The sequence below is a fragment of the Engraulis encrasicolus genome, chromosome 16, assembly GCF_034702125.1.
Source record: "Engraulis encrasicolus isolate BLACKSEA-1 chromosome 16, IST_EnEncr_1.0, whole genome shotgun sequence".
Taxonomy (NCBI): Eukaryota; Metazoa; Chordata; class Actinopteri; order Clupeiformes; family Engraulidae; genus Engraulis; species Engraulis encrasicolus.
Window position 1 is genome coordinate 46309640 of NC_085872.1, and position 11300 is coordinate 46320939.

Consider the following 11300-nt stretch of genomic DNA (forward strand, 5'->3'; position numbering starts at 1 on the left):
AAAGTGCAAGACTGGACAACAGAAGACTTGTAGAGAACATACATTAGAGGAGGTATTTTGTTGTGCTTTTTCTAAAAGTCCTTTATAGCGTTCTGACATAGTAATAGTAGCATTTGAAGAAAATAAATAATTAAAAAAAGGTTTATTAAATACACCAGCAGCAGTATGTGTGTGTGTGTGTGTGTGTTTGTATGTGTTTTGTGTGCGTGTGCGTGTGTGTGTGTGTGTGTGTGTGTGTTTAGTGCAGGTAGAAAGTGCGGTGTGCGTCTGTGTGTGTGTTTGTGTACCTGTGTATGTGTGTGTGTGTGTGTGTGTGTGTGTGTGTGTGTGTGTGTGAGTATGAGTTGTGTGTCAGTGTGTGTATGTTTGGGTTTAGTGCAGAAAGTGCGGTGTGCTTGTGTGTATGTGTGTGTGTGTGTGTGTGTGTGTGTGTGTGTGTGTGTGTGTGTGTGTGTGTGTGTGTATGTATGTGTGTGTGTCAGTCACAGATGTAGTAGTGCAGGTGGAATGTTCAGTCGCAGATATGGTGGTGGGGATGAGGGGGGGAGCGTTGTCAGTGGCCTGGCTGGCTAGAGGCTGACAGTGAAGGGAGAGTGGGTTGAGTGTTCAGTATCTTGATTGCTTGATGCATCGTGCTGCTTGCAAGCCTGGTGGTACGGGAACGGAGGCGCCTGTACCTCTTTCCAGAGGGCAGGAGGCTGAACAGTTTGTGTGCAGGGTGGCTTGTGTCTTTGATGATCATCAGTGCTTTCCGGGTGAGGCGTGCGGTGTAAATGTCCTGCAGGGAGGGGAGTGGTACTCCAATGATCTTCTTCGCTGTGTTCACAACACGCTGGAGTGTCTTCCTGTTTTTCTCCGTGCAGCTTCCTCCCCACACTGTGATGCAGCTGGACACAACGCTCTCTATGATTCCTCTGTAGAATGTTGTCATGATGGAGGGTGTAGCACTTGCCTTCTTTAGTTTGCGCAAGAAGTAGAGACGCTGATGGGCCTTCTTCGCCAGTGATGTAGTGTTGGTGGTCCAAGAGAGGTCGTCGCTGATGTGCACTCCAAGGAACTTGGTGCTGCTCACTCTCTCCACAGCATCACCGTCGATGGTCAGTGGTGGCAGTTGTTTTTGGACCCTCTGAAAGTTGACGACAATCTCCTTGGTCTTGTTGACATTCAGCAGGAGGTTGTTGTCTTTGCACCATCTGGCCAGCAGGTCTACTTCTTCTCTGTAGTGGGTCTCATCGCCCTTAGTGATGAGGCCCACCAGTGTTGTATCATCCGCAAACTTCACTAGATGGTTAGTGCTGTGGGTCGTTGTGCAGTCATGTGTCATCAGCGTGAACAGCAGGGGGCTGAGAATATTGCTTTGATAAGGTGAGACATGTCTGTTGCCTTGCTTTGATAAGGTGAGACATGTCTCTTTGATAAGGTGAGACATGTCTGTTGCCTTGCTTTGATAAGGTGAGACATGTCTGTCATAGTAAGGTCGCCAAATTCCGCCCACTTCACTGATCACTTCACTGAAAACGTGATAATATCACTCTTTCAAATACTATTTAATTATGCTATTGTATATTTTTGGATAGCTGCAACTGTGTAGATGAGGTAATGAGCTAGCCTAGAAATCTAGACGCCCCTAGTGGCCGCAAAATGAATTTGCTCCCGGGGGCAGTCTAGCCACCCTGAATCTACAACCGATCCAAGCTGGATCGGGGTTCGCGGCCAATCAAATCGTGAGGGGCGGGATCGGGGGCCGGGCTACCTAGTGACGACAGAGTGTGCGACGTTTCGTGTGTAGTCCCAGAGAGAAGTAAACAATGGCTGCCCCTAGCGAATTCACGGCGTCTTTCGATTCAGCTTTGGCAACGACACTCGAAGATTTGGATATTCATTTCACCTTGCGAGACCAGCAGATAACGGCATTAAAGTTTTTTCTGCAGAAAAGGGACGTTTTTGGAGTATTGCCCACCGGATATGGTAAAAGCCTGATTTACCAACTTGCTCCGCTGGTGGGGCGACGCATGGGTCTGCTGCACAAACCACTGGTGGTTATCGTGTCACCCCTTTTAGCACTTATGGACGACCAGGTACAAGAGGCCGAAAAACTGGGTCTTACAGCTGCGCAACTTGGCAAAAGCGACCCGGAGGAGATCCGAAGCGGGCGGTACCAGTTGGTGTTCGGGAGTCCGGAGTCCTGGCTTAACAAGGAATGGCGATGCTTGCTAGCCAGCAAAGTCTACCAAGACAACCTGTTGGGCCTTGTCGTGGATGAAGTTCATCTCACATACAAATGGTAAATATACTTAATGGTACGAATAATATGAACAATGTAAGGGGCAATCGAAGCTACCACAACTAGCTACTCTGATGTTACATGCAACTCTGTGATGTTTCACGATAGTCTAGCCCACTGACTTATATACTCTAACCATCTAAGTTACGGTAGCAGCAAACCATTCGAAATCAAAGCTAACGTCATCGTCCACACAAACAGCTAATTGTTTTGGAATCCTGCATAATGTAATGTGTGAGCTTTTGCGATCGATTTTTGGAACACTAGAGCTCTATGCACATTCCGAAACGATTAGCTGCTCTTGTGGACGAGGACGCTATCATTCCGGTCTGCTCTTAACATTTAACAGTGGACTGAGAGATTGGGGTGTACATTTTACTTGTAGTCTGCCTGAGTTGATGACGCGCGGGCGGTTGTTTTAAGTGTGCCATAGCTGATGTCACATTGGTTGTGTTTTTATTTTATTTGTTCCAGGGGAAAGGCTGCTAGAGGAGAGAAGGCCTTCAGAGAGAGTTTTGCCAGACTGGCCGAGCTACGGTCCATTGTAAAACCAGGTGAGTAGGCTATGAAATGTTGTGACCCATGACCATTATGATCTCAGTCTGAAGAAAAGTTATTTTACACTGTTCTCACTGCTGTTGATCACAACCCGGCAAACGGAGGTTTCAAAAGTAAAAGTACATTTGTGGTTTAACAAAGACCAGTACACGATATTAGGGCCTGCACATCTGTTACTCCTTTGAAACTAACGAGATAGACTGTACTGATACTGAAACACACTAAAAACCCTGTAAGGACCCACCACTGATCCAACCAGGGTAGTCAGCTGATTGTAAGACAATTACACAGGTCTACTTTTTACTCAGATAAGTTAAGTTACCTATGCTGGAAGGAAACTTACCTTTTTTTTTTTAAACTTTTGACACCTCTGCTGGCAAGTCAGACCCTCCACAACCCCTTGTGACTTCACCTCACATATTTGGTTGGAATTTTTTAATGGCTTACTTTAATGAAAATGTATTGTACTGTAGATGCTAATGCATTTACCTTTATTCTCCAGGTACACCTATTCTGGCCTTGACAGCAACGGCAGACCTGGACTCGCAAGCTGTTGTCAAAAGGCAGTTACATTTGGAGAATGCCACTGAAGTAATCATAAGCCCAAACAGAAAAAACATAAGGCTTGGACTGTCTACAGTGTCTTCAGATAGCATGGAGTGTCTGAACTGGATTGTGAGGGCGGTTAAAGAGAAGGGTCCAACAATGGCACCAATAATCATCTACTGCCGTACATTGCCTATGTGCGGGAAGGTGTTCTGTCACCTACAGTATGAACTTGGTGAGGACAGCTGGGTGGATCGGGATCCAGAACACACGGCAGAAAACCGACTCATTGGCATGTTTCACAGCCAAACACTTCCCCATCACAAGATCACAGTACTGGAATCATTACGTGGCAATGGTTCATGCAGAGTGGTTGTAGCCTCCACAGCTCTGGGAATGGGACTGAACTTTCCTAACATATCACATGTCGTGATGTATGGCTCACCTGAGGATGTGGAGGCCATTGTACAAGAGGTTGGCAGGGCCGGGCGAGATGGGTCTCCAGCACATGCCATAATTTACAAATTGAAGCAGGAAGCAAGAGTGAATGAGGGCGTTAAGACACTGGTGAAGAAGGGCATCACTAGTTGCCTTAGGAAGGCCTTATTCTCACACTTCGAACAAAACACTGAGTGTGTTCTGCCGGGCCATTTGTGCTGCTCATACTGCCACTCTGTTTGCTCTTGCAGCTCTCCCAGTTGTGACGTGGCAATACCCGATTACGAACTGCCTGAACAGTACACTCATGCCGTTGTCAAAAGCAGAGAAGTTACAGAGGATCAAAGACAGACAATTAGAGATACTCTGTACAGGTACAAGCTCAGCTTAGTCCAGAACATGCCTCTGTACACGAACAGCAGCGACTGCACTGGTTTTAGTAACGAGCTGATAGACTGTGTTCTTGAGCGCTGCACAGATATATTTGATCTCCCATTCATAATGGACAACCTACCGGTGTTCAGTAAAAGGCACGGACAGGAAATTCTCAGCATTATTTTTAATGTCTTCGGGGATTTTGAATACACTGAAGTTGATCTGCCTGTGGAGGAAACTATGGTGCCAGACCAAGACTACACAGGTTACTTTGACTCTGACTCTGATGCAAACGCCTTGTCCCAATGGAGCAGTCTAGAATCCGGGGTGTCACAGTTGAGTACAGACTGAAACATTTGTTAGTCATTTCATATGACCACTGTACATAACTCTTACATCTTTGAAAGTACTGCCTGAATACTTATGTCAGATGACTGCCTGTAAATAAAATTGAAGAACGATCTCAATTCTTGTTTAAGTGTTTATTTACATTTACATTTACAGAAAAAGGGTGAATTAGTTGTGTACTTAATAATGTGCATATTATTTACAATGGGACATAAAAAGCAACATACCCAGGATTTAAAAATGGAAATCAGTAGTCAAATAGTATTAAGAAAAGAAATGCAAGATATTCTTGATTGTGAAATGGTAACCGGTAGTCAAATACTGTAGATACAAAGTAAAAACAAAAAAAACATTTCTGACAAGTGACAATGTTACATACAATGTGCTTTAAAGTGACTGGGTTGGAACTGGCTGGTTCAATTGAGTTTAAACATGTTTTACAAGTCGAGATACTCGCAGCAAACACCGAAAAATTGTGCTAAATAAGTGTAATTAAATACGCCTGTTAGAAGAGGCCTATAACAGTCTAGACAATATTTTGACAAACTGAATGCATGGTAAAGTGCAGAAAGGTAAGGGTGCAATTATGAGTCATCAAGTGTTAATGCTTAAATACCTAAGTACTGCATAGATCTGAAGATACCTATAGGGACTTCACAAGACAAGAAACTACCAATGAGTGAGATTTATTTTTTCAGTTTTCTCCACTCTTTCAGTTTGAGCATCATCCACTCCCACATTTCCTTTTTTTTCATTTTGTGCAACAGATTGCTGTCAAACTTCGGGAAAGCCCGAAATTCCCTTCCAGGTATCTTTGACAACAGTTGACCCTCCCTGAAAACATTAATCAGAGTCAATATATCCTGTGTCTGCTGCTCAGCACGATGGATGCCACTTGGCTTTTTCACACACCCAGTTCACTATCAACTTTGTCCATTATCTCTTTCAAAACGCCTATGGCCTTGCTGACTCGGCTAGCAGACGCTTCAGACAGGTTTGGACCCTGACCCTTCAAGAAAGACTTCAGGAAGTTGTTGAGGTGTTCTAAATGAAGGTCTAAGGGGATGTTGCCTCCATTCCCTCCCCTAGTGCTCCAAAACCTGTTCCAGGTCACGCTGTGCGACATCCGAGGCGTCAGGCACGCATTCACCTGAAGTGTCAGGAGTAACGTACTGTATGCATAGTGGCTGTGCGCATGGGCTTTGTAGAAGAGCAGAGCTACTTTGTACAGCCTCATCAGTCGTTCTCCGTCACCCTCTTTCACAGCATCCAGCATGTCCCAAAGGAGAAAGCTGAAGCTGAGACGCGCCAAGGTATGTTCCTGCTTGTGGTCTTTGTTGAGTGATGTACCAGGCAATGTTTCGGGGGACACGTGTAAGTTGTGCTTTTTAAGCTCGTGATTGTCTCTGGATTTGGGATAGGTGTATACCTGCTGACAGCCTGGCGCTCGACAAGGGTACTGCGTTGCCTGAGTCGATGTCACATCTGCTTCGCCGAGACCAGTCATGGCCTCAACCGCATCCCCAAGCAGGATGTACTTATCGACCACCTCAGCAGATTTGGCATGCAACCATGTTCGCCTCGTGTCTGTTGATCCTGATGCAATGTCCTCAGGAACAAACGATTCCGGGATTTCTAAGTCACATGGAAGAAAAAACACAAACAAAAGCAAAGGTTTACATTATTCCCTCTACCTAAACAGTTCAGTTTTAAAGCACTGCTGTCCCATTTCAAAACACCCTATTTATGTACCTTCGATATCCTTCAGGCCAAAGTGCTCCATGGCAGCCGTCAGAAGCAGCGCAGTAGTGTCTGTGATGACAAAATGTTTGTATGCGTTGTAGGCAGCCTTGGGACCCTGTTTCGCATTGCTGCACCTGTGATACAAAGAAATGTTACCGTCACTCTTGGTGTTCGAACCAGCCACCACTATACACCAACAGAGAATACTTAAACCTCTGAGTCAAGAGACCAGGCAATCGACCCAGCGGTCAGAAGCGGTCTTTGAATAGGTGTGTGAGGATTTAATCACAAGCACACTCTCATACACTCACATACAAATGTAAAATTGTGTTAGTAATCTCTCACACCACCTTTCATATTTCAAACAACACAAATATCACATTCTGAGAAAGTCTGTGAAAATACGAACCACATTCCAGGGATGGGCTTTCATCATGACCCACCCCAGCTTAACGAATAAGAACAACTTCTCAGGAGTGGGCTTTCCATCATGACCCACTCCATTCCATTCCATTAGAAAACTGCAGAAAACACTGTCAGCAAATAATAACATTAATAACAATAACAATAATAAAATTAGCCAGCAACATCAAATTTATTTCTGTTGATTTCAAATGAATTTCAGAATCTAAAAAATAAATAAATAGTAATTCATGTAGTGTCATATATTCATTCATCGTGTCACTACATTACATTTACATTACATTTGGCTGACACTTTTTAAACAAAGCAGCTTTACCTCAACTTTGTCATGTTGGCGCACAGAGTCCCATGGTCCTTTGCAGATTTCTCACTGAAGAACACTTTGTAGTGGATCTGAGTTCACAAAAGGAAAAAAAGACAAAAAAAAACTAGTAAAACCAGGGACAGAGTAAAGATTGGTTAAATAAACTTACTCCCACAAAGGGCGTCCAGATTCCAAGGCAAACATTTTGCAACTGTATTACAAATTTAAGGGAATACTGTGTTTTTAATAGCAGTACAACACACTTCAACTATGACCTACTGTCTTAAATTAAATAATGAATGAACTGAATATAACAGTTTCAGCAAACACATGTCACAATGTGATACATTACTCACTTGAAATAGCATCCTAATCGCATGCCAGTCCTCAAACATGAATTCCATGCCATCCAATCGCTCCTCCGTATTCAGACCATTGGCATAGGCCCACTGCAGGTTTCTGCTATTTGCTTCGGAAAGCCTGTCGCCTCCAACCAAAATGGTTGAAATCCCATCAGGCCGTTTTGGTACATACCTACAATTGAGACAGAAGAACTTGTTTTTATGTCCACTACTCACAGTTATTAGATTAGACAGACTTGTGTGACTCTCCTTCATTCTTACGTATTCTGAAAGTGATGAAGTACTTCTGCCAAATCAGCCGATTTGTTTTCATCTTTGAAAAGCAGTCCTAATGGGTACTGTAGAGGTAAACAGAGACACAATTACTTTCACTACACTGACATTGTATGGTGTAGGTGTTTATGTAGTTGTTTATGTATTGTTTTAAGTTCTTACATCAGTGGAATGCTGCGCCATTTCTGCTGAATACTGATGCGGTATGTGTCGCACAACCACATTGGAGAATGGCTTGAATACAGACAGATAGCTAGACAGGATTCGGCTGGTGAAAACAATGAACTCTCTTCGCATCTGCATTTGTTCATTCTGGCTAGGGAGTGACAAATTCAGGTCATAGTCCAGAAGATTTCCAATTGGTTTGTCATTAGCCAGGTGATAAATGGGGACACGGTCCTGGACAGCGATGTGGTGTATCCAATGAATTGACTTGTTACTGTGTAGGGTGGACTGGTGGTGTGTGTGCATGAAAAAATCTAAATTATCAAAGATGATGGAATAAGTGTGTGGTGTAGTCGAGCACTTCTCCACCAACGACTGAGATGTGATCCTCACATCATGTCCAGAACCCTGGTCCACGGCACTTCCTTCAGTCAACTCTGATGAGGTCCTCAACTCTTTATCTGATGTTGCCTGCTCCGTGACGTTTTCAGCCAGCTCAGATGTGATCCCTTCCCCTGATGTGGCCTGGTCTGTGGCACAGCTTTCAGCCAATTCTCCTTTAATACATTAAAGACATGTACACATAAGACAACATAACCCCATACATGTCATGTACATGGCGCTGTGTGTGTGTGTGTGTGTGTGTGTGTGTGTGTGTGTGTGTGTGTGTGTGTGTGTGTGTGTGTGTGTGTGTGTGTGTGTGTGTGTGTATTTTACTTCTCACCTGATATTCGAAGGTCTTCCATACTTCGGAACACATCACCGGGTATCATCTCAGACTCCGTCCAGGCATCTATGGAGGTTTCGTCCTGCTCTTCACTGACAGGCTGACACCCAGCTTCCATTGCCAGGAATTCTTCGTTTTGCCTCTTCAATGACCAAAGACCAGATCCACAATTGTTTGCCAATTCCTTCTGCTTTCCTATAGCATTTTTGTATGTTGTTGAAATGGCAAATTTGCTGAGCCTTTCAAACACTGCTTTCTTTGCACCCCCATATTGCAGAATGCAGTTGATGTAGTAAGCGAACCCAGACAGGCGATTTTCTCTACCTCTTAATGCAATTGCAGCAGCAGCACAGGTGACAAAACGTGAGTGTTTTGTGATGGTTGTGAAGATGGACAAGAGGAGTGGTGAGAGGCGCTGCAGGTCTGACTCCAGGCTGCTAAATGAGAAAGAACTCAAATCTTCTGGTGAAGACCTCCACAACATGCATTTCTTGCTGGGGTCGCAGAGTGCTCTGGATTCACTTTCAATGACTGTAAGGATGCTGGCCTTCACTTCCTGTGAAAGCTCCTCATGCTTCATGATTAGTTTGGCCGCTGCTTTCCATTTTTTGTTCATGATATGTTTCACCAACAAAGCATTCTCAGATTTGTGCACCTCTTGATCAGAAATGACCTGAAAGAAGTAAAAGAAGTCAGAAATATCAATATGTATTATGTTAATAATCAAACAATGATAAACCAATGATAATCTACTTTAATAGTCTTCAATGTAGGACGACAACATTGAAATTGTTCAAGAGGCATAGGACAACCATTGATGTATAAGGGGGCAACATACAGCATCAGACCCTAGGTTATGTAAACTTTGATCAGGGTCATGTTGGTAGTTTGTGTTGTGATGGAGATAACACAGGGGAGTGCTGATAAATGTCATCAGACAGTCAATAGTGAAAGGGTGCAATGAGTGAAAGGGTTTTTTTTTTGTAATAATTTACATTCTATGATACTTATCAACACAGCAAAGCATAGGGCATAATTCTGTCAGGGTATGTAATCATATGAACACCACTGTGAAAAAAATGGAAAAAGAACTGTGAATGATTACACAAAACCTTTTTCCCTCATTGCAATTGACTGGCTGATAGGGACCAGGTCAGGAAAGTTGGGGGCTGCTGTTCAGAATCGTGTCTCCTGGTCCAGATGAGCCATTTCAGCCCCTTCTGTGTTCATGTCGCCCATCCCCCCCGGTTGTTGGTGAACCCCACCTCCCCCCCTCTACTGCCCTCCCTGCTACTGACCTACAGACTCTACCACTGACTTACAGACTTGGTAATTTTCCGTCAACCCACAAGTGTGTGGTTGGGCAGTGATAGGCCCAGCAACCCAGACCCCCGTCTCCAGAGGCTCAGCACCCTGCTGTGATCTGTGCAGCAGCATCTCACCCTCAACCGGGGGTAGGGGCTGACTACCAAGAAGCAGTGTTGTATAACGTACTGAAATCTCATATTCATGTAAAACTATGGGTACCCCTCCAAAAAATGACTTTGGTAAAAGTAAAAGTCACTGACTGAAATGTTACTTAAGTAAAAGTCTTAAAGTATCTGAAACTTACGTATGTATGCGAGGTACTGTCAAAAATAATGTAATTAAGTAATGTAATGAAAAGTACAATGCAGTTTGAAAGACTTTTTTCTATTTGGGTAAAATTTCAAAAATTCAAAAACATTTAAAAATGTACACACAACCAATTTCAGTCTAAATTTAGGAAAGGTTTCGACAGAAAATAAACTCAACTTCCTATGCGTGCTGACCTAAGCCCAGAGCCCATGCATCATGTCCTGACTTTGTTGCAGTATGGTCAAAACTCTTTTTTTCAATATATACACACACTTGGGAAAAGTGTTAAGTATTCAAAAACATACTTAAGTACAGTAGTGAAGTATTTTTCCTACTATACAACTCCTACTATACAATGTGACATGAACACAGGAGGAGCTGAAATGTCAGGCTAATCTGGTCCAGGAGGCAGAATTCTGAACATCCACTGTATCATTACTTTTCACAATGCTAAATGCCATGAAGACCAAGCAACAGTTCCAAAGTTATCTAATAGGCATGGCAAATAGGCATGAGAGACACGCTGATGACTAGCTGTAGGTTGTAGCTTTAGGGCGTATTTACATCAGAGACCGTTTAGGTGGGAGGTAGATGGACACTCCAACTGAGATCGCTCCCCGGACGTGTAGTCCCAGGTGTTTCTATCACTCCCAGACGTGTAGTCCCACCCGATTATATTTCACGTATTATCATACACTGCCACATAGGCCTACAAGCAATTTAGGACCTAAACCGTCTCTGTTTACACTCCTATGCTATCATTAAGTTTCAGATCAAGCGATGCAGATTTCAGCACGATATAATGGTCATTTTGGAGGCTACAGACTAGAGTAAGGAGAACGGTCGTCTAATGACAATGTTGTCCCTGGAATATCCTAACTGATGGGCAACATCTATAGGTCTAATGAAAAGCAAATTGAATATCTCCACCGTTACTGCACGATAAACAAATGTCAAAATGCAAACATACCTGGGCGATGTTGACACGAACGGCAGCCCCTTTTCCCGGACTTGCTGGTTTATCACAGAACTTTTTCAATGCCCTTGGTGTTTTGGATGGAGTCGGCTCGCGGTCACGTTTCTGTGTAGAACCAGAGGTATCTGAAGTCGTGGTGGATGCTCCCTCCTCCTGCACCC

The 11300-nt window shown here is 43.8% G+C and overlaps 2 protein-coding genes across 2 annotated transcripts; one reads left to right on the forward strand and one right to left on the reverse strand.

Annotated features, from left to right (window-relative positions):
* Window positions 1-1717: 1717 nt before the first annotated feature.
* Window positions 1718-5449, forward strand: LOC134465850 (ATP-dependent DNA helicase RecQ-like). Its single transcript, XM_063219748.1, has 3 exons — window positions 1718-2284; window positions 2759-2838; window positions 3345-5449. The coding sequence occupies exons 1-3, from the start codon at window positions 1809-1811 to the stop codon at window positions 4550-4552; spliced, it is 1764 nt and encodes a 587-aa protein (XP_063075818.1). The 5' UTR covers window positions 1718-1808; the 3' UTR covers window positions 4553-5449.
* Window positions 5450-5453: 4 nt separating this feature from the next.
* LOC134466120 (uncharacterized) lies at window positions 5454-8701 on the reverse strand. Its single transcript, XM_063220015.1, has 7 exons — window positions 8544-8701; window positions 7817-8376; window positions 7643-7719; window positions 7376-7553; window positions 7032-7108; window positions 6302-6426; window positions 5454-6184 (listed from the first exon to the last, which is right to left on the reverse strand). The coding sequence occupies exons 1-7, from the start codon at window positions 8662-8664 to the stop codon at window positions 5454-5456; spliced, it is 1869 nt and encodes a 622-aa protein (XP_063076085.1). The 5' UTR covers window positions 8665-8701.
* Window positions 8702-11300: the final 2599 nt, after the last annotated feature.

Coding starts and splice junctions, on each gene's coding strand:
- LOC134465850 (XM_063219748.1), top strand. CDS start 1,809: ATGGCTGCCCCTAGCGAATTCACGGCGTCTTTCGATTCAGCTTTGGCA. Junction 2,285..2,758: donor GTTCATCTCACATACAAATG/GTAAATATACTT, acceptor TATTTGTTCCAG/GGGAAAGGCTGCTAGAGGAG. Junction 2,839..3,344: donor ACGGTCCATTGTAAAACCAG/GTGAGTAGGCTA, acceptor TTTATTCTCCAG/GTACACCTATTCTGGCCTTG.
- LOC134466120 (XM_063220015.1), bottom strand. CDS start 8,664: ATGGAAGCTGGGTGTCAGCCTGTCAGTGAAGAGCAGGACGAAACCTCC. Junction 7,720..7,816: donor TGGCGCAGCATTCCACTGAT/GTAAGAACTTAA, acceptor TTACCTCTACAG/TACCCATTAGGACTGCTTTT. Junction 6,427..7,031: donor GCCAACATGACAAAGTTGAG/GTAAAGCTGCTT, acceptor TTTGTATCACAG/GTGCAGCAATGCGAAACAGG.